The following is a 23,640-nucleotide window of genomic DNA, read 5'->3' on the forward strand; positions in this document are numbered from 1 at the left end:
AGTTGTGAGGATTTTTATTTTCTTTATGTTGAGGTGTAATCCATACTGAAGGCTGTGGCCTTTGATCTTCATTAATAAGTGCTTCAAGTCCTCTTCACTTTCAGCAAGCAAGGTTGTGTCATCTGCATATTACAGGTTGTTAATGAATCTTCCTCCAATCCTGATGCCCCGTTCTACTTCATATAGTCCAGCTTCTCTGATTATTTGCTCAGCATACAGATTGAGTAGGTATGGTGAAAGGATACAACCCTGATGCACACCTTTCCTGACTTTATACCATGCAGTATCCCCCTGTTCTGTTTGAACGAGTGCCTATTGGTCAAAGTACAGGTTTCAAATGAGCACAGTTAAGTGTTCTGGAATTCCCATTCTTTGCGATGTTATCCATAATTTGTTATGATCCACCCCACTGAATGCATTTGCATAGTCAATAAAACACTGATAAACATCTTTCTGGTATTCTCTGCTTTCAGCTAGGATCCATCTGACATCAGCAGTGATATCCCTCATTCCACGTCCTCTTCTGAATTCTACTTGAATTTCTGGCAGTTCCCTGTTGATGTACTGCTGCAGCCGCTTTTGAATGATCTTCGGCAAAGTTTTACCTGTGTGTGATATTAATGATATTGTTCGATAATTTCCTCATTCTCATGGATTGCCTTTCTTTGGAATAGGTACAAATATGGATCTCTTCGAGTCAGTTGGCCAGGTAGCGGTCTTCCAAATTTCTTGGCATGGATGAGTGAACCCTTCCAGCACTGCATCCATTTGTTGAAACATCTCAATTCGTATTCTGTAAATTCCTGGAGCCTTGTTTTTTGCCAGTGCCTTCAGTGTATCTTGGGCTCAGTCCTTCAGTACCATTGGTTCTTGATCATATGGTACCTCCTGAAATGATTCAACGTAGACCAGTTCTTTTTGGTACAATGACTCTGTGTATTCCTTCCATCTTCTTTTGATGCTTCCTGCATCATCTAATATTTTCCCCGTAGAATCTTTCAGTATTGCAACTTGAGGCTTGAATTTTTTCTTCAGTTCTTTCAGCTTGAGGAAATGCTGAGCGTGTTCTTCCCCTTTGGTTTTCTATCTGCAGGTCTTTGCACATGTCATTATAATCTTAAATTAGATGTTAATTTTGCCCATTTCTCTGGGAGAAAAGGATGGGAGGAGAAAGTGCTGTAATTCCCAATCTGTGTATTAGGAAATTGAGAGTTGGTGAGTAAAGTGACTTTTCAAATCCAGAGTTGGTAACAGAACCGGGTGTAGACATCAGATCCATTAACTTCCTAGCTAGGTCTGCTTTCTTTCCATTGTACTCTCTACAAAATGGCATGTTCAACAACGTCAGCTCCTCACCTTGATAGCCTAAGCCTAGGGAATAAAAGCAGGTGAGAGACCATGCAGTAAGGACACTGAAAGACCTGAAAAAGTTTTGACTGTAGATAATGGTAGAGTTTTAATTGTGAAACTGAAAAGATACTTAAGAGAGCAGAAACAATCAAGTCAAGGCCTGAAATATATTACTACCTTCAGGTAGATACCGCAGGAAGACTGAATACCTCTCTGATGACTGCCTAAGAATATTCTAAAATTATATGTGTGTTCACTTATTGCACCTCCTGGTAAAGCAGAATATTTCCAGTGAAATTAAATGAAGGCCTCCTCTCTATCTTGTGTTATTTAATGCTGCTCTTTTCTCAACTGAGTTTTCAGTGTCCTTGATCAGAACACTCATTCAACCATGCTGAGTCTTTCTGCTAATTCAGTACGTTGGCCAGATGTAGCTGGTTGCCTAGAATGCTTGCAGATGTTTTTTACCTATCTTAAAACAATGCCATTAGATTTCAAAGCATTTTCACTCATTCATTCACTCAGTTATTTATTTAGCATGTATTTATTGAGTGCCTAATATGTGCCAGGCATTGTTCTAAAACAAAACAATCAAAAATCTCTGCCCTTATCAAGCTTATATTTTATTTGGGGACACAAGGTATAATTAATTATATATATTAATGTTGTGAATAATGCCATCAAATATATGTGTACGTATTCACACGCACACACTGCTCAGATACCCCTTCACAAAAGAAACTGCTGTAAGGAAAATTAACTGACAGACTCCATCTGCTGCACCTTAGGGATCCTCAGCATTGTTCACGCTGAGCCACACTCTCCCTGAGCTACTTCTAGCCAGTGACTGAGCACAGAAAGGCCTTGGAGCTGAGCCAGACCTAGCGCAGGGCTCCTCTAAAGGGCAAACTTTGCTCTGGTGCTCCCTATTGACTGGCTGAGACTTTCTCAGAGCTACAGTGCAGTCAGAAGTTCTTCCTATCCACTCCTCCTTCTTTCCCCCTCTCCTTAAACAGACATCAGATCTGCATTGTAGTCTGAAGGTTCCTCCTGCCTGTACTTGCTTTTTCTCCCTATTATCATCCACGGGCATTTCTCCAAGTAAATCTCTTGCACTTCTAATTCTGTCTTGGCATCTGCTTTATAAAGGGCTCAAACACATACATTATCTATACCCACATCGTTTGAGATTATGTGTATGTGTGTATGCGCACACATGAACCATGCAAAAAAAAGAAAGCAGGAAAAGGGGATGAGGAATATAGGGGGGAACATGATTATGAATAGAGTTGTCAGAATAGGCCACACTAAGAAGATAACATTTGAGTATGTAAGGTCATGAGGAAGAAGGTGAGTCATCACACTGTGCAGTTATCTGAAGGAAGAGCTTTCTGGGAAGAGCAAAGAACAAGTGCAAAGGCCCTGAGGCAGGGGCATGCTGCTAGGAGGCTAATGTGGCTGGAGTGAAGTGAGCAATGGGAAGTGAAGCAGGGGAGAAAATCAAAGAGATAAAGAATTGGTGGGCAGTGGCAGAGTGTGAATGTGCAGGGTTGGGAACTATAAGGGTTGGGAAGCCATTGGAGGGCTATGAGCAGAGGAGTGGTGATTGGGCCACTATGGCTACTCTCTTGAAAATGGTCTATAGAAGAGCAAGAGTAGAGACAGGGAGACGAGTTAGGACCACAGTTCCCACACTGCCCTGGGATGCCCTAGGGTGTCATAGTAAACCCACGGGAGCACCTCAGGATATTTAAATTTGAGGAAAACACAGTGACATCTGTCAGACACAACATGAACTATTAGCTCGAGTCAGTTTGCAGTTTCAACATTATATTGCTGTCATATTTTAGTGATGTCATATCTCTGCAAAGCATTTGCTGCGATAAAAAGCAAGTACCACATGAAAATCATTGTGGAGCAGGAAGTGAGGATGGTGGTGTCCAACGTATTTCCAATGTTGGAGAAGCTGTGCAGTGCCCAATAGGGCTAAGTTGTTAAGACATACATTTTTATTATAGTTGTATGAACCTAATTACTTAATAAAGGGAAATGTTAGGTATTTCTTTTGGGCTAAGGGAGACATTTAAAAAAAAACTTACAAGATATTGCGTATGCCATGAACCAAGAAAGTTTGGGAACTTCTGAATTAAGAGGTTATGTAACAGTTCACACAGGAGATGGTGGTGTCTTGGGATAGGCTAAGAGGATAGAGGGGCTGAGAAATGGCCAGATTTGGGACAGATTTCCAAAGTACAGCAAACAGAACTATTGGACATTTGAAAGAAGGGAAGGACCCAAGAAATCCAACGCTTTGACCTAAGTTGTCAAAGGGGAGGGGAGGAAGAACCGGTTCAGTTTTGGTCCTATGCAGGATGTCATAAGACAACCAATTGGAGTTGTGGAGTCAGCACTTGGCTATCCAAGTCTGCACTTTAGGGGAGAGTTCTGGGTTGCAGATATAAAGGTGAAAGTCATCAGCTTATGAGACTGGAGATCCCCAGCAAATCAGTGTAGATTTAAAGAACTCCAACTTCAAGACTTAGCCTTAGAGAACTACAACACATATAATACTTCTAACTCATCTTTTCATCTGTAATTCACAGCATAGTACCTGGCACATAGTAGGCAATCAATGAATATCTAAATACTAATTTTTTACATAGGTAAAACACATATATACCACATTTTCATAGATACAAAATGGTATGAACTGGAAGTAAGTCTTCCTCCCGCCTCTGACTCCCAGTTCCTCTGGTGACACGGGTGTTATCAGTGTGCACCTTCTGAGAGGTAACACATGGACATTGAAGCATATATATAGAATAGCAAGTGCTTTTTCTTTTACACAAGTATCCAACACACGTTCTTCTATACCCTGCTTGGTTTTATGTAACAACATATTTTAGAAATCATTCCACTTCTAATTTGTACATACAGAGCAGCCCCATTCATTTTTAAGCTGCAGAGTAGTCCATTGTGTGGATGTAGCATAATTTACTTAATCAGCATCCTATTGATGGATATTTAGTTTTTTTTTTTCAATTAGTTGTTGCAGTTGCAAACAATGCAGTGTAGATTCTTTTTCATGTGTCTTCAAGCATATGTGCGAGCATATTTGTTCAGAGCAAATTGCTAGAGGCACAATTGCTCAATCAGAGGGTATGTAATGTCAAATATTTTTAGATGTTCCCAGATTGTCCTCTATAGAAGTTACGTCCATTTACAGTTCTCACAAACCAAGTACGAGAATGCTTGTTTCCCTACATCATAGTCAACAAAGTGTGTTATACCGTTTGATCTCTGCCCATCTGTTACGTGGAAAGTGGCATCTCACTGTATTTAATTTCTCCTATTATTGAAAAAATTGACCATCTTTTCATTCTTTAAATTTCCTAGGGATATACAGATCACTTCTAAACAGTTCTAAGTAACTAAACTCAGCATAGTAGAGAAAGAATACCAAATATTATTGGGTGTCAGTAAGTATTGGGGATAATGCTAGAACTCTGATATCAAAATATCTTAATGGAATTATTCTTGGGAGTAAAACGATTCATATTTGGCTACTCTGATTAGATAGTCCTTTTGAGTTATTTCTAGCAACCAGCCCCTTGGATGACATTTGAATTTCCTTTTTATTTTAAATGCCTATTCATGCCTTCAGAGGAGCCCTGGTGGCACAGTGGTTAAGCGCTCGGCTGCTAACTGAAAGGTCGGCATTCAAGCCCACCAGAGTCTCCGTGGGAGAAAGATGTGGCAGTCTGCTTCTGCAAAGATTTACAGCCTTGAAAACCCTATGAGGCAGTTCTACCCTGTCCTATAGGGTCACCATAAGTTGGAACCAACTCAACGACAATGGGTTAACTCATACCTTTTGTCCATTTTCCAGTTAGTTTGATGGACGTTTTCTTATTGATTTTTTGAATCTTTTTATATACTTAAGGAAATTAGCCCTTTGATATTATATGTGTTACAAATAGTCTTCTTGAGTTGTCCTCTGTCTTTTGATTGTGTTTATGGTATTTTTGGGGGGAGGGGTGCTACAGAACATTTTTAATATTTTTGTGTTAAATTTATAATCTCTTCTCTTTATAACGTCTGCTTTTTTATGCTATGCTTAGAAAGAAAGGTTCTTTCTTTCCCTCTCCAAAGATGATTTTTAAAATTCTCTCATGCTTTTCCTACTCATTTTAGGGTTTCTTCTTTTTACATTTAAATCCTTGATTTGTTTGGAATTTATTTTGTTAAAAAGCATGCATTAGGAAAATAAGCCTTTTTGAATTAGTAATAAATATTCTTATGATGAATATACTTGCGAGTTTCCCACATTTGATTTCCACAACTCTGGACATTTGCATATCCTTGTCCTCTCCCTGAGACATTTCTCCTCATTTGTATAACTCATCCTTCAAAATTCAGAATGAAGTGCTCAAAACTACTTATGTGAACACTTCCTTGTGCTACCTCCCTTACTCTGGGTAGGTGCCTCTGCTATAAGATGCTATGATCTGAAGAGTCTATGTCAACCTCTACCACATAGTGAGTATGGTAAAAGTCTGTTGCTTTCTTGTTTTCCCCACTGCACCATGAACTCCCCATCTCTAGGGCTGAAGCCTGTGCTAAGACTCACAGCAGATGCTCATTGTTGGATGACTGTGTGAAAGAAGTGTGTAGTGCATATAAGCAACTGTCCACCATATCTATCTAGACTGTCTGAATTTTGGAAATTAACTGGAAGGTTGGTAGTTCGAACGCATTCAGCAGCTCCGCTGGAGAAAGACTTGATGACCTGCTTCTGTAAAGATTACAGCCATGAATACCCTATAGGGCAGTTCTACTCTGTCACCTGGGGTCGCTAGGAGTCAAAAGCAACTTGACGGCATCTAACAACAACAACACTTGCATGATTTAAAAAATTGGAATTTCTGTTCTCTTCTTAAAGAGGGGAGTCTTACAGACCACTGACAAAGGACCCTCTCATTTCTGCCAGGTAAACCTCAATGTGACAGACCATGATATTTTTCATTTGTGACAGAATAATGATAAGGATGCTTGCATGAGGATTAAACAAGAATCAACAGCAAGATCTCGTTGATAACTAATGCACAAAGATCACATACTCAGAACCACAGGGGGGAAAAAAAACCACATTGCTATTAGAATGACAACTTTCCCAAGAATATATGGATCACTTTTAAGTAACTAAATGCAGCACACTAGAGAAAGAATACCAAATATTATTGGGTGTTCCTAAGTATTGATAATAGTGATAGAACTCTGAAATCAAAATATCTTAATATAAGTTTTCTTGTAAGTAAAGCCGTTCATGTTTGGCTACTCTTGTTAGATTGTCCTATTAGTTATCCCTAGCAAACAGCCCCTTGGGTGACTGAATTCACAGTTCTGGGTTTATGTGTGTGTGTTTCCCAGAATTCATCATTGAATATGAAGATTCAATGCATGAAGCAGGGCTGTGGCACCACCAAACTGAAGTTTCTGGAATCCAGACCACAGCCCAGCTGAATCTGTCTCCTTTCGTGAACTACTCCTTCCGAGTAGTGGCGGTGAACAGCATTGGGAGGAGCGTGCCTAGTCAGGCGTCAGAACACTATCTGACTAAAGCAGCAGGTAAAGCGAGACTTCTGTGATATGAAATAAAATAGAAAAGCTTTCCACCATTTGAAAAAAAACCCAAAGCTTACGCATGTGTGGCTGCTTAACTTCCAGAACCAGATAAAAATCCCACGACTGTGGAAGGACTAGGATCAGAACCTGATAATTTGGTGATTACCTGGAAGGTGAGCTATGAAGATTTCAACTTGCTTCAATATATCTTTAGAGTTAAAAAAAAAAAAGTTGTTTTAACATAATTTGTGCATTAAAATCTCATTTCAGTCATTTTCGGACTATATATGTATGTATATACATGCTATATTTCTTTATATATTTAAGAAGGCAGTATTGTTGATTGCTAAAAGCTTGGTCTGTGGACCAAAATGCATGGTTGCGAATCCCGGCTGTGCCATTTACTAACCATATAACCTTAAGCAAACTGTTTAACATCTCTTTTATGCATCTATATGTTGGAAATAATAATAGAACAAACTTCATATGATTAAACAAGTTAATACATGTAAAGCACCTAGAACAGTGCCTGGCACATGTATATGCTCAATAAATACTAGCCAGTATTATCATCGTCATTTAGAACCACCTGTAAGGCATGTACCAAACTATTTTCAATAGTTAACTTTTTTTTTTTGCTTATTTTGTATTTTGAAAATTAACATATATTTACTTATGCAATTTTAAAAATTATTTTAAATAGATCCATCCGTACATTCATGTACAAACAGGATAGAATGGCAGGCTAACCTCTTTTTTTCTTTTTTAATAAAGAGAGTAGCTTATAAGTTTCAGTCTCCAAGTAAAATGGGCAATGAAGTGCTATCACACGAACAGGAATATGTAAAAGAAACTATACAATAGAAATGTTTTAAGAGTCACCCACCGTTGGCCATGGAGCTGGAATTGGAGAGGGTTGTGTGATATTTACTGCTTTATGTAATTTGTAACTTTTGAAATGCTGATCCCAAACAAGCTTTGAATCTCCTCACAAATGAAAAAGATAAAAGCTCCCTGGAGAAAATTGTTAGTAGCTTGTCTTCTAGCATCTGGACGCTCACGTTCTTTAGGTTTGAGAATTGAATTTGCTGTTCCAGTAAAGGCTGTGCAGTCCATGTTTTTTAAGCTCAGGTTATTGGACTTTTCTTGTAGCCCTTGAACGGTTTTGAATCTAATGGGCCAGGCCTTCAGTACAAAGTTAGCTGGCGCCAGAAAGATGGGGATGATGAATGGACGTCTGTGGTCGTGGCCAACGTATCCAAATATATTGTCTCGGGCACGCCAACCTTTGTTCCATACCTGATAAAAGTTCAGGCCCTGAATGACGTGGGGTTTGCTCCAGAGCCAGCTGTAGTCACGGGACATTCCGGAGAAGACCGTAAGTGTCTGATGCTGTTTCATTTATACTTTTATGAAAAACTAGAGTTTGTCTCCAGAAAAACAAACTTACTAAGGTACATGCCAAGGCCATTTCCAGAGATGCTGAGGTTGGGATGGAGGGAGGCGGCAATTATTTTGCTGACCATCTCTGAATTTAAATAGCTTGCTGTGTAGAAAAGAGATACTCAGAAAGTTAAAGGTGATTACTTTTTTAAAAAATATATTGTTCTCACAAAGTCCAATGAACAAATACCGGAAAGCCCACTCTCAATGTTTGAGAAACCTTAGGATAGGGCTGGGGAATGCCTCAAGCTGAAATCATTAGAGACAGTGACATTTTTGGATAAAATTCAAAGTAACATTGATACTTCTACCCCTTCCCTGCCCTTTCTCTAGTCCCAATGGTGGCTCCTGGGAATGTGCATGTGAATGTGGTGAACAGTACCTTAGCTGAGGTGCACTGGGACCCAGTTCCTCTGAAAAGCATCCGTGGACACCTACAAGGCTATCGGGCAAGTGAAGCGACGCCTTCGTTTTCTTTCCTCGGTAGCAGAGCATCAGCATAAGCACACAGCATAAGGTTGGAGGAGACCTCGGCAGTTCATATGTTTTATAGTCTCAGGCAGGGCACATCCAAGGACCCCAGCTAGTGTTGAATCAAAATCTCACTGCATCCAAAGTTAGAAAAAAAGACTTTTCTCTATTTTTCCCACAGAAGATCTAACATTCTGCCAACTCAAGAATTAGTGTGGGCACCAAATGAGGAAAACTAGTTTTTAAAGAATAACATGTAACAAACTGCACTTAACTTTAAAGCAAGATTGACCACATTTGTTGAACTCACCAAATTATCCTGGAAATAGTGTAGACTTTTTAAAATAATTCAGATTATACTTCAAGATCATGTGGTCATAACGAGGTCACGTTATGTACATCTGTTATCTTTGTTCCTGGGAAGCGCAGAAGACTGATTCATGGAGACTTTTGATTGGTAGGCAAAGAATGTTTTGCACCAAAAAAAAGTCACTACTTTGATTTGCTCTTCCTGACCCCTAGAGGCCAATTTTTGTACTGCATCATGTTCAATTTTATTTTTCTAACATTGCCAAATTCTGTGTTTATGTTGACTTCTCTTTAAAATACCTTTAAATTTCTAAGAACAATTTTAGATAACATCATAAACAACAATTCTGGACTGGTAACCAAAGTTAATCAGTTCATCTCTCCAAAAATTACACCTACAATTAATATAAAAAATAAATATTTTCAGTTAAGTGATTCATTTTGGCTTAGTGGAAAAGCGCCTGGACTTGGAGTGGAGGGTCCTTGATAGCTCTTTGGTCTCAGACAGATCCCTCAGTGGCCTGGAGCCTCATCCGTAGTACCACAGGAGTAATAACAATATAGCCTCACTGTGGGTGAGTTGGAATTGACTTGATGGCAACAGGTTTGGTTTAGTGTGGTGGTTGTTAGGACGAAACTAAGTGAGATACTGTATATGAAGTTGTATTAACTCTGGAAAAAAATGTAAATATTGGGTAGTAATTTTTATTTTTAGAATATTTCATACGAGTAAAAGAGACTTAAATCCTTCTATTGTCACCATTTGTCTCATCTTCTAGAAAGAACCGTGTGACTCTTATGCTGTTATATTTATTTCACTCGTACTCCTCCAGGAAAATTGTATAACACAACTTTATCGCATATTTTTAATTCAATTTTTCCTTCATTATCTGTGAGCTTCTAATCCCTCTTGCCTCAGAATCAATATCCATTGGTTTTGCTGGTCATTTTCTTCTAAAGCACACCAAGGGAATTTTCTGGAAAAAAAAAAAAAAACAGCAAAACTTTAATTTTGTGAGCATGAAGAATTCTGTTTATTCCTTTGTACATGAATGACTTTTGTTCTTGATGTTTCAGATTTACTATTGGAAAGCACAGAATTTATCTAAAAGAAGCAAACGTCACATTGAGAAAAAGATCCTCACTTTTCAAGGCAGCAAGACTCACGGCATGTTGCCTGGACTGGAGCCCTTTAGCCACTACAGAGTGAATGTCCGAGTGGTCAATGGGAAAGGGGAGGGCCCAGCCAGCCCTGACAAAGTCTTTAATACTCCAGAAGGAGGTATGGGATGGACACGTGTCTAAGAGCTTAGGAACATATGGCACAGCCTGGGAGAATATGACAGATATTCCGGAAACCAAATGTGCTTTTCCCATAGATGAACATAGTACACACAAAGATGGCAAAACATCAGTTCATATGAGGCCTAAGCGGTATTTGGAAGGCTTCAGAACACAAAATCCTGTCCTAAAACCCTTGACTTAAATTTTTTCTTCACATTTAGTCATGTTGCCTGAAAACTTGTTAAATATGATGCTTATTTGGGTCATTAGCTTTCTAACCTGGAGTAAGTTACATAAGCCTCAGTTTGCTCATCTGAAAGGTGTGAGAACTAAATATGACAACATAAGAAAAATACCTGGCAAAGAAAATATTTTCTATTAGTTGCAGTTCACTTCTGCAGTTCCTTTCTCAGAGTGTCTTCATATTTATTCTGAAGCTGAGCTGCATTAGAAGGTAAGATCAAATATGCTAAGATGTAATAGTGGAAAGAAGAAGAGTTTGTGCAAGGGGGTGTAGGGAACCTGAATGAGTGAGGGAGAAAGGATGCCACATAGTAAGAAACATTTCTTGTTGCTGTTGTTAGGTGCCGTCAAGTCATTTCAACTCATAGTAACCCCGTGTGACAGAGTAGAACTGCCCCAGAGGGTTTTCTAGGCTATAATCTTTATAGGAGCAGATTGCCATGTCTTTCTCCCCTGGAGCCACTGCGTGGGTTCGAACCTCCAGTCTTTTGGAAAGCAGCCTAATGCTTAACCATTGTGTCACCAGGGCTCCTGGTAAGAAAGATAGGAATTTGAAAAGGCCAAGGTGGGCTTTACCTATTTTGAATTTTGCATCAACCCAGCCATGAAAATAAGTCAGATAGCTTCTGTGGATGCCTTAGATCTTTTTGATCAGTTCAGCTCGCAGATGCACCCTGTCCTGGCTCATCCTGGTGGAAGTGCTCATCATGTTGGCAACTGCCCAGTAACCTCTGAGAGTCATTCTGTGTCCCAACTCTCATCCCATCACAACTTCTTTTCCTGATCTCCCTGCCTCCTTAGAGAGTCGGGGCTCCTTCTACGTGAGGCTTTCGCTAGTAAGACCCCATATTGGTCGTTTAGGTGGTTCATGAGAAGATATCCCAGAAGAGATGATCAGAATATTAAAGGATAAAGAGGAGAGGAAGTAAGTAGTATGCCTGAAGACAGGAAGGTATAAAACAGCATGGTTCCTTCAAGGAACTGCAATTCATGTGGCTGGAAATGGTGAGAAAAGAGAGGAAGCTCAGCTCGGGAGGACCCATGTCATGAATGGTCTTGAGTGCTGTGGATGTTAACCTGTAGGTCAGAAGCTCTTAATATGAGCACCTAACAAAAACAGTCTTTTAGGAGGGCAATTAATGGGCTTTAGAAGCTACATGACCCCCTAAAATTATGTGTAGAATGTGGGTATTTTTCTGGGGAGAGTTTGTGGCTGTCATCAGATTCTCAAAGAGATCTGTGATCCCCAGAAGTTAAGAACCACTGATTGGGTTGGAAAAGCTAAGAAGGGTTAATGCAACAAAATGTTATTGAGTGCCTATTGTGTATCAGGCACTTTTCTAGGCCCAAGGAAAGGCTGTTGAGGCTTGAAGTGGGGCAGCAGCAGAGAGGGTGGGAAGATGAAGGGATAGATACGGGTGAGATTGTTGTTTTCTGGTGCCCTTAAGTCGATTGCAACTCATAACAACCCCATGTGACAGAGTAGAACTACCCCATAGAGTTTTCTTGGCTGTAATCTTTGTGGAAGCAGGTTGCCAGGTCTTTCTTCCACAGAGCCACTGGGTGGGTTAGAACCACCAACCTTTTGGTTAGCACCTGAGTGCTTAACCACAAATTGACAGGATTTAGTGTCCCAGGAGGAAATGAGGCAAGGGAAAATTTCAGGTTGACTCTGGTTTCTGGCCAGAGTGAATGGTGCCATTAATGGGTCTAGGAAATATGGTAGGTTGGGTGGTGAAGTAATGATCATGAGGGAAAGCTGCCACCATCCATCATCTTCATAAGAAAGTAAATAAAAGAAGACTGGGCACGTTTCCTCTGGAAATTTGCCAGGCTCTGCCTTCGAGAACCTGAGGCCCCTCAGGCCTCCCCCAGGGCCAAGAGTGTGCCAGCTTTGGGGCTTTTATGCATGACCACTGGCTCCTGGCCAGCTGTCAGCTCTCAGGCTAAGAACAACTGTGCACCTGGGCAGGCTGGCCTGTGCCCAAAGCCCAGCAGGCAGCGTATTCTGACTGTTTGGAAGACACCGGCTTTGTTGGGGAAAACAGTCCTTAATGGCTCAGAACATAGCTGCTTCTGCCCAAAGGTTTGGTTAAACTAGTTTCACTAGTGACCAAACCCATTGCTGTGGAGTTAATTCTGACTCATAGCGACTCTGTCGGACAGAGTAGGACTGCCCCATAGGGTTTCCAAGGAAGCTGGTGGATTTGAACTGCCAACCTTTTGGTAAGCAGCCAAATACTTAACCACTGCGCCACCATGGTACCAGTCTGCTTTTATTGACACCATTCATGAAACAACTACGTACTTAAAAAATATTTGGTATGGATCCATATGAAAGCATAGCCTTTATGTATTAGAAGATGGTTTGAATGAATCTAAATGAGAAATAGAGAAAGAGTTTGGCTGAATGGGTACATGTCACAGGTTTGCACTAAAGTATTTTCAGTTGTTTCTGGAATAAGAATAAATTATGGAGAACAAGAAACCTTGAATTGTGTGAATATGGTGAAATATGTTATTTTAATATATTACAATACATTCACAAACCTTTGTGCTGACTGTATGTTCTCATGACCAGTCCCTAGTGCTCCATCCTCTTTGAAGATTGTTAATCCCACACTGGACTCTCTCACTTTGGAATGGGAACCACCGGGCCACCCGAATGGCATTTTGACTGAGTATACCTTGAAATATCAGCCAAGTAAGTCAATTGGGAGGAGGGGAAGGGAAAATAAGGTTTAAAAAAAAAAAACTGATTTTTTTTTTTGTGTGTGTGTCTATAGAATGTATACACATACTTTTTAGTGTTATTTCAGAAGGAACTTCAAATTTTATTTTTGAAAGAAAAATTATGAGTTTTGTATGTTATTGAAAATTAAGTAATCTGTAGAATAATACAGACTGTTGAGGGTGGAGTTTAGGGGAGGGCTATTTTTAGATTAGGTAGACAGTATCTGTAACTAGGAAACGCTAACAAAAGGGGTTCCTTTGGGACAGGGCCTCTGAAAAAAGAGTTTGAAGTTATTTAACAATACACAACTCCAACTGCAGAAAACACAGAGATAATAAATGCTGTTATGGTTCAGTTATAAATTTCCCCTCCCTTGTAAGCCAATGTAAGCTTTTCCTTTGTTATGCCATGTTACAGGAACCGTAAAATATTATCACTTAGTTATGTCAGGCAAAGCATGAATAATGGTATTAAGTGCCATCGAGTCGGTTCCGACTCCTAGCGACCCTCTGGACAACAGAACACAACAGTGCCGGGTCCTGTGCCATCCTCACAATCGTTGCTATGTTTGAGCCCATTGTTGTAGCCACTGTGTCAATCCATCTTGTTGAGGGTCTTCCTCTTTTTCACTGACCCTCTGCTTTACCAAGCATGGTGTCCTTCTCCAGGGACCAGTCCCTCCTGATAAAGTGTCCGAAAAATAAGTGTGAATAGGATTACAAAATTCAGTGTAATCAAGGTTTGACATTTTTAGTTGACACATGTATTTTTAATAGTATTCCCATAACAATTAATTGTGAATGCACTTGTTTGTTATTTCTTACTGACAGTTAACAGCACCCATGAATTAGGTCCGCTGGTAGATTTAAAAATTCCTGCCAACAAGACACGCTGGACTTTAAAAAATTTAAATTTCAGCACTCGATATAAGTTTTATTTCTATGCACAAACAGCAGCAGGATCTGGAAGTCAAATAACAGAGGAAGGAGTAACAACTGTGGATGAAGGTAAGATGGGTATGTATAAAATCCATATAATAAGTGTCCTGAAGCAGTCACTTCAACTTAAACTTGTGCTTTCTCTTTCCTTCTTAACATGGAGTATGCATCTATCCAATTAGTACAAACACTTACTTGTAAGTTCTCATTCTGATATATTATAAAATCAATTATTTAATTCATATTTGGAATAACTATTTGATATTTGTTTTTCAAGTCCGAGTGAAACTGCTAATCTTACATTAAAACATTGGGGTGGGAAAAATTTTATATTTTGCCACACTTGAATTCAAAGCTCAAGGCAACATTTTTTCTAATCTGAATTATATATATATTTATATATGTATAAACACATATAATACACATATATATGCACATACAACATACCAAAAACCAAACCCACTGCCATCGAGTTGATTCCAACTCATAGCGACCCCATAGGGTTTCCAAGGCTGTAACCTTTATGGAAGCAGACTGCCACATCTTTCTCCTGCGGAGCTGCTGGTGGTTTTGAACCACCAACCTTTCGGTCAGCAGTCGATCGTTTTAACCACTGCACCACCAGGGCTTCTTCTGGTTCTGATTCATTGGAAAATAATTTGCTAGTTCATGTATTGATTTAGATTTTCTAGCAAGGAAATTGGAACAGTCATTAAATAGTGCATTTATTTTGTGTTTGAGCAAGGAATTTTGTATTTTGGTATTTCATCTAGTACAGAGAAAGCAAAATAGCCCCATTAAAGGATCTAAAAAAGGAATTCATATCATATTTTTAAAAATAATTCTGAAAATTTTTGATTCAATGAAAATGATCAAAAATATTGCAAAAGATTTTCTGTTCCTGCATGTCTCTAACTTGTAGAATTCCTTAAGAATTATTCATTAGATTGTTTTCCATGGCGTAAGAAATGGACATTTCTTCCCAAAAAATAGCTTTGAAATATTATTAGCCTTCTTAGATAATATGCAATCATGAATAATGCATCTTAAGTAATGTGTGGATTTGATTACTGAGTGGGTTTGGGGACAACAACCTATCTTTGTCCCCTGTACCTGGTGTGATATACTGTATTCTTCTGCATGCTTTAGCATTTTAATAAGTGTTTTTATATCGCTATACATGCTCATGGGTCTGTTACATCTAACTATATAGTGTCCTATTTCTGTTTCCCTTCATTAAAGCTGGTATTCTTCCACCTGATGTAGGTGCAGGCAAAGGTAAAATAATTCATTTGCATGACTTTGTACATGTGTGAAATTTGCAATGTTAAACATGGGGAAGTGCAGCATGGGTAAAAAAGTGAAAACAAAATGTACTTTAAAACACCAAATGAAAGACAATAAAATGAGAAGATCTTGGTAGATTTAGAGTTTTAAAATTAATTTCTAGTCTTTTTTACAAGTAGAAAACTACACATTGAATTCTCCAAAAAAATTTTGCTCAAGTTATCCCTGGTGCAAATCCTAATCTTAGCTTTGAATAATATGATTGTGGCTGGATCAGACAGGTACAAAACTGTGGATTTGTCACAGATCCTCTATATGGGCATGCCACATATGACCAGTTGCTGTAGAGTCAATTCTGACTCATGATGATCCCATGTGTGTCAGAGTAGAACTGTGCTCCACAGGGTTTTCAGTGGCCGATTTTTCAGAAGTAGATTGCCAGAGCTTTTTTCTGAGGTAGACTTGAACTGCCAACCTTTAGGTCAGCAACCTTTGCACCAGCCATTAATTCTCATGGTAAAAACAGCTTGTGAAAAATCAGATCAACTGAGCCTCCCATTCTAAGCTGAATTAGCTGCACTCTTCATAGACACAACGTACACTCTGCTGCCATTCCACTCCACTGTCCATTTGGAACTTCGGTTTAACAATACCCTACAACTGCCATGGACAGAAAACTCTCTCCACCAGGATCCCCTAGGAGCAAGTCTTCTGTCAGCCTGCATGCTCTGCTCAGTTGTGTTATTCCATCCTGTCTCCACCAAACTGCTTTCAAGTCTCCTCCTTCTGGGTAATACTGGGTAATAGCCAACAATCTACAATTGGTTGCCTTTGTCCTTCCTTATTTCTCACAGCTCTCTGGGTGAGAAATATTTGTCAGGAGACTGGTGCTTGAGTAAGTCCTGGAGCGCCCACAATCTTTGACCCTTGGCTATTGGTCGAGAGGTCAGCTTCTTAGGGAGCAAGATAGCCCCACCACAGAGAGCTGTTTTCACATGGAGTGCCTGTGGTCAGGGATGTTCTTGGGCTTTGACAGACTGAAAGAATGCAACAGGAATGAAAAAAAAGAAGACAAAAGTGCTTTGCCCTAAATTATTCAAATCTTGTGAGCTTATGCCTGATATATTTCTTCCATTTTCCTGGAAAATATACATTTATTCTATTATAAATTCTATGTGTTTATTCTCTATATAAACAAATGTGTATTTGTTTATATTTGGAGCCTTGGTAAATTATAAAATGCAGATCAGATAGATTTGGAGGTAACTGGATAAGAACTGTAGCCACTGTCAGTAATCTTCATGTAAGTTATATATGTGTTTTTAGGCTTGAAAGGACAAAGTTGAACAAATTCCATAATATCATAGAAAGAAGGAAATCTTTTATATGTATGCTTCTCCCCTAGGATAATTAGGTATCAGTTAAAATCCTTGGGTGTTTTACAATCATTGCCTGCTGTGTTCCCCTCATCACCTTTAATTGGAGGATGACAGTGGAAGCCTGGCCCCTTTGCCTGCTTCAGTGATCAGGTCACTGTGACTGTGCCTAGAGCCGGTAACAGTCCGTGAGCTGCGACAGAGCTGCGCTGGAGTGAGTTTGCACTTTCCATTGACTTTTCGTTTTAGAAGAGGACACACGTTCCCCTGGAAAAAAGACATCATCCCTGTTTTTTTAATGAACTAAAATGAAAAATCTTTACTGAAACAGGTTAGGTTTTACCATTTAATGTTAGCAAATTAAATTGTGAATTACTTATGATTGTAGAGACAAGCAAAAATTGAGTGTTTGAAGGTTCGTTAAGCTTCCAGTGTTGAACTTTAAGGATTTCAGATAAGTAGGGAAATAGTGTTTACAAAAAAACACAGATCTGACTTTATTTTCTAAACTGTTTGTTTTAGTAGTGCAGCAGGAATTAGACATTGCTTACATAAAGTGATGACATTTTACTATGGTAAGATTTTAAACTGCTCAGGAATAATTTGTTATCCTGGGATTTCCTTCCTTAAAAATATTTCTTTTTCCAGTCTAAGAATGAATTATATCCTCTTCTCTAGTTGTCTTCTGCATTCAGATTTTAGATGCTCTCTGAGAGAGGAGGAAAAAAGTTTTCCACAATCGTTCCAAATTTTAATATTTTTTTGATATATACTTTATATTTTATAGCAGCTGGAGGATTCAAACTGCTGACCTTTTGGTTGGCAGCCAAGCTCTTAACCACTGTGCCACCAGCGCCCCTTTTATATTTTAATTTTAAAAAATAAAGGGAATAAATAAGAGATGAATCATTGAGAAAATATGTGTGATATCCTTAGCTATAGACACATCAGCTACTAATATGATTGTAATTCATTTCTGATCGAAGAGGGGAAGAAATACATTTGAATCTACCTTTTCTTAATTGTTTTTTTACAGAATTTAAGATACATTAATGAAACCCAAGCTTTCAGATATGTAATTACAAAAGGATTGTTTAAACCACAAAGTGTAGCCAGGATAATTCAATTAACTTTATTATGCCATACTAATCCTTTTCTTACCTCACTCAATATGTTTAAAATGAACATGGAAATACTCTTGAGATATCAGGATCATTTATTTTGATCCATTCACTTGTTTGGTTAAATCCTTAATATTTGTGTAAGAATTGTAGTTGTTTGGCTGTATTTGTTCAATTTCTATGTCACTTTAAGTAGTTTCAGTCTGGGATTCTAGGACAATTGCCAATAGACCTGTGAAGACATCAGTAAAAATGAACTTTCTAACACGCAGGTAATGGGTTTGAATTATGGTCCATAGCATTTTACTCCTTCGTCCTTGGGACCAACCATTCAAACAATTTGTGCGGTGACGAGTAAAGGTGCAGGAATACAGATAATAGGGATGAACCAGGGAGAACAGGGAGATACCACGTTGCTAGACAGGTACTGAATCCAGAATCTTGACCTAATTAGCAGCCTGCTGTGCTGAGCCAGTTAGGGCTGAGGAGAGGAAGGCACTGAGGAGCAGATGACATAGCCTCCCCATGGTCAGACTCTCACTATCCTATCATATCCAGAGTTGTTGGTCTCACTGCTACCAATTAGGTCAAGAGGCGAGGAAATGTTGAAGAACCAGTAAATCAATTTTAAAGTTTACATCTTTATATGGCCTGAAAAAAATAGAAGAAGAAAGAAAAAAAAGATTGCCTGGAAGGTTCAATCAGTTCAACAGCAAATATTTATCTCGCACATAAAATGTATCAGCCTTAGACCCTGACTCTGTTGTGCTCAAATCTGGCAGAAAGGACCAACACATAAAAACAGTAATAGATGCTAAACTAGTAACTTCAACAAAATTCTGTCAAAGCATAGAGGAGTGAACCATTTATTTTGCCAAACAGGGATAGGAAACGCTTCACAAAGAAACTCATACTGAACTGGGCCTTGAAGGACAGATAGAACTTTGGGTGGGTGGAAAGTGGGACATAAATTCCTGGCAGAGGGGCAGAGAAGCAATGGCATGGGATTTGAAAACCCAGAGAATGTTTGGGTTATACGCAGTAGTCCAGGTAGAAGGTGTGTGGAAAAGAAGAACCCGAAGTAACTGAGGATGTAAGCAGGGTCAGATGTGCACAGCCCTTCACAGCCATGAATGCCTTGCTAAGGAAATCATCCCGGTTTTGAGCAGGGAAGTGATAGGATTAGATTTGTAGTTTAGGAACCTAAAATGTGGGTAACTACCTACCTGTTGCCTACTCACAGAGAAATGTTTGCGATAAGGAGACTGAAGCAAAACTGCTGGGAAAGCCCAGGTGAGAGATGACCTAATAGTCACTTCATCTGCCACATCAGGGTGCTCGATGGGTATTTGTTCAGTGAGTGAGAAGATAGATGAGTGGGGATTAAAAGACTGGAGAGTTAGAATTTTTGATAATAAAGTGGTCAAACACCATAATCATAGGAAATTGGGGTATTTTCTCTGAGTGTCTTTAACAATAATCTAAATATTCTTCTGTTGGAAGTATTTCACCATGGTTCTGCCTCAAACATCTTCCATAATTACTCCAGGACTAAATTCTTCAGTTCCATGATTCTAAAAATTTTTAAAGAAAATTAGTGCTTTGCCTGGGTTCTTTCTGACTGATGTTTTACACACATGTACATATTTACTATCTCTGATGATTGATCATATTCCTATCATTATCTATTCCTTTACAGGAAATTTTCAGAAAACTAAAGTTAATTAGGTCCACAGAAGGATTCTGCATAGTTCAGTAATCACTTTTGCTCTAAGCTGTTTCTCTGTGCTTAGCACAGAGGGCACACAGCATACATGTGCTATCAAATTATATTCCAGTGGTCAAGTACATTATTTTAACTTCTTTAATATACTTCTCTTTTTGATTCTAAGAAATTCTGTTTCATTACATTTATTTCAATAGGGGTCATTAATTTCTAGATTAGATGGCGTATTTCAGAATTTAATTTTAGAACCTGAGTAAACCCACTGACACTTTCTAATTTACTATCCTAGAATTTTTTTCTTCTGGAATAATAAATTGGCCTTATCATTTGTTTAAACTACCCCAGTTAATATATCTATAAATATGTTATTTTTAGTCTAGGCTGTCAGGGTAGGGTTGATAGAATTGTCAGCCTCAGACACTCAGATAACATTTTTTAATGACTTTAGATGTTGTCTTTACTCAGTAGCGAACAGAAAGCATCATATAGTCCCCATAATTTTGATTTTTTAAGAAGTTGTTGAGGTTACACTATTATTTTTCCAAACATGATGTGCAACAAACTCTTAACAGGTAAGATTATCTTTCTCTCTTGGATGTGTCGAGTGAGATAGCTTTTATTCATTTTATTTCTTCTTTCTTATCTTCTGTTAAAACATGTTTGGCAATTTGTTTTGCAACTTCTTTTCCAGTATACTCTAACCATCCAAAGTTCTCTAAAGTAGGAGTTCCTCACCTGCTCACCTGGGGTCCAAGAACTTCCCAGAGTCAGATTCTCAAAGAAGTCTGTGACTCAAAACAGGCCAAAAGCCACTATTCTAAGGAGCACTCTTTCACACTCCAACACAAATTCTTTAAAAACCCACACTGTGATGACAAATAGCTGAAAAGCAGCCACATTACATTGGGTTTTACCTTGCAGTCTCTGATACTCTGTGACTTCTGTCACCAGCATTGTTCAGCAATTGCCCTCCTGCTGTATGTCAGTAAACGAAGACTGAGGTGTTTTCTGGGACTCTACGTACTGGACGACAGTTTATGTTATTTGGGACCCATAAAATAGAACTCATAAACTGAGTTTTTAGTATAGGTCATTATTTCAGATTATTAATTTCTTTCCTAATTTAACAAATGAAAAAACTTTCTGTAATGAAAGCGAAGTATGAGTGAACCCTAAATTTCAGCAGTAAATTACAACTTAATTTTTCTTGCAAATTTTCAGAGTAGTTAAACTTATATTTGTGTGCATGGTGCTGCAGTTTGATTGATTGTTTGTTTGTTTTATTTTTCTATTGTATATACAGTTCAAGCAGTAAAGCCCAGGATCAGGAATCTTACTGCCACAGCTGCTGAGACCTCTGCCAATATCAGTTGGAAATATGAGGGACCAGAGCATGGGAACTTTTATGTTGAATATAGTGTAGCAGGCAGTAAGAAACAATTTCATTACCTGATTTTTAATTTGGGGGATACATTTCAAGAGATTAAGATCATTTTTAAGGATTTGCTGTGGATCATCCTGAAATATAGCTTGACCCAATTAAATGAATCCAATTTAGCTAAAAAATTATAGTGAACTATCAGCCTATATATTTTACACATAACTAGGAAAACCTTTTTTCATATTATTGAGAACAAAGGAGAGAATAAGTTCAATTGTACATGTTGTTTTCCTATCATGATACTTAAAAACTGGTTCTAAAACCCCCACATTTAAAAAACAGTAGTAATGAACAATTATGCTTGTAAGTGCAGTAGTAAAGAAGAAAAGTTTGTTCAAATTAGACCTTAAAGTAGGAGAAATCAAATAGATGACTTGAAAGTAGTCATTTTGCCCAAAATATCCAACAGAATTTTACTGGAAATTGCAGATAATTAACACTGACGTTTGATATATTCCCAAGTCCAGTACTTGGCTTACATCTTGGTCACATGTACTGGGGGATGGGGAAGCTTTAATTTTCAGCAGTTTGTGAAAACCCAGCTCGCCGTCTTTAATGCAGAGTGCTCTGCATATAATAAGATGGGTGGGCAGTGAATGTTTGTGACAGAATGTTGAACACAGTCCAACTTTCTGTTTAGGCCTTTACCATACAAATAAATATTTTTAGAAATAACTCTCTCTTTAGGAATAGCATTACTTGGGAAAGATTAAATCTATAAATTGGATAAATTTGGTGGTTTTTAAGTTTACAAAAGGATTCATCCTGTGAATCTTAAAAAACAATTCTTCCCATAGTTCGTTTAAGCTACTTAATGCATAACAGTTCTTTTTATAAGTATCTTCACAGAAACTCAATACTTTCATAAGGCAATGTGCAGATTAAAAAAGCTTCCTTTGTATTAAAAATAATGTTTAATACAACGGGAGTATATGCAATTAATATGCAATCTGGATATATAGTCCGTTTTTCTTTGAGGAAATTTTCATGTAATTCCTCATTTAAGTTGATTTCTTTGACATGACTAGATGTGTAATAAACTAAAATAATAAGTCTAAGTATTCTAGATCTTATCTTTAGCTTATAAAGAATTTTTTCTTTCTTGATGCATTTAAGTGACTTCTAGTCCCTTAAAATATTCAAATTTGTTGTCTTTTGCAAAATTTCCATAGGCAAAGAAGAATGGAGAAAAGAAATTGTAAATGGTTCTCAGAGCTTCTTTGGGTTAAAGGGTCTAATGCCAGGAACAGCATACAAAGTTCGAGTTGGTGCTGAGGGGGACTCTGGTTCTGGGAGTTCAGAGGATGTGTTTGAGACAGGCCCAGGTGAGGCACGCACCACACCAGTTCTGGCTCACGCTTGGAGATGGAAGCCATCGAGTGCTCCAGTCTGAGACCGGTCTGGTAGAGCTGTGTTATGGTGTAGGCCATGAATGTCTTTCTAAGGGGTTGGGAGTATTGGTTTTGAATCATCTTTGGCTCTTTATATCAAATGAATTACAGAATTGGCAAATCATCTTCTAACCACAGTCTTGCCAAAAACAGAGGTAAATATGATTTTAATTTACATTATTTAGATAATTCCATTTTTCATATCCCTGAACATGTATAAGCTTCTCCTCAGAGTTAAAATAGAATTTCTGAAATGCTTCTGAAGCTGAAATAAGTCTTACTGATAAAGTCAATTTTTTATTTCAAAATGGACTACAACACAGCAAAACCTGCAGTTTGCTTAGACAACACCTGATGTAACTATTCTTAAATTTGTGTGGAACAAGAAATTGTACAATTCATATATTATATTTTTATCACCCTAATTTGACCGCCTATATATTTTAGTGATTTGATCATTATCAAAATAGACAAATTAAAGTTCCTGGAATAAAGAAAAATGTTCATGTAAAATACAGAAATATTCATATTTGCTCACAAGATTGAAAACAATCTCTGCTTATTTAAATTTAAACAAGGGTTGTGTGCTGCATGTTCATTTTGTAGTTCTTACATCCATGTTATGTTCAGTCACTTCATTCATTCTCAAGAAAATGTTTCCTACCCCGTAGAACCCACAGGCAAAATGTATTTTTCATGTCTTTCATTTCCCCTGCATTATAATTTTTAAAGTAGTTTCTCATCATTCAGAAAATCCAAGCATTATAATTTTTAAAGTCATTTCTTATTGCTTAGAAAATACACAATTATAAGTGTTTTTATTTAAAGAAAGAAAGCAAAGGTAATATTCAATAACTCATTAAACCTTATGTTAAAAATATTCCCTTGCTAAAATCATAAT

General features: G+C 38.1%; 1 protein-coding gene across 2 annotated transcripts in view; it reads left to right on the plus strand.

Annotated features, from left to right (window-relative positions):
* Nucleotides 1-23,640, plus strand: part of NRCAM (neuronal cell adhesion molecule) — a 95,256-nt gene that overhangs the window by 44,413 nt on the left and 27,203 nt on the right. The window contains exons 19-28 of one of the 2 annotated variants that reach the window (XM_004382586.2): nucleotides 6,781-6,978; nucleotides 7,078-7,148; nucleotides 8,128-8,353; nucleotides 8,752-8,867; nucleotides 10,276-10,480; nucleotides 13,307-13,429; nucleotides 14,290-14,466; nucleotides 15,640-15,675; nucleotides 21,211-21,336; nucleotides 22,521-22,673. In XM_004382586.2, coding sequence (XP_004382643.1) covers nucleotides 6,781-6,978; nucleotides 7,078-7,148; nucleotides 8,128-8,353; nucleotides 8,752-8,867; nucleotides 10,276-10,480; nucleotides 13,307-13,429; nucleotides 14,290-14,466; nucleotides 15,640-15,675; nucleotides 21,211-21,336; nucleotides 22,521-22,673 — 1,431 coding nt within the window. Of the gene's footprint in view, nucleotides 1-6,780; nucleotides 6,979-7,077; nucleotides 7,149-8,127; nucleotides 8,354-8,751; nucleotides 8,868-10,275; nucleotides 10,481-13,306; nucleotides 13,430-14,289; nucleotides 14,476-15,639; nucleotides 15,676-21,210; nucleotides 21,337-22,520; nucleotides 22,674-23,640 lie in introns of both variants that reach the window. The other variant, XM_023737038.1, reaches the window with a different exon arrangement.

Source organism: Trichechus manatus, unplaced genomic scaffold, assembly GCF_000243295.1.
Source record: "Trichechus manatus latirostris isolate Lorelei unplaced genomic scaffold, TriManLat1.0 scaffold00096, whole genome shotgun sequence".
Lineage (NCBI taxonomy): Eukaryota > Metazoa > Chordata > Mammalia > Sirenia > Trichechidae > Trichechus > Trichechus manatus.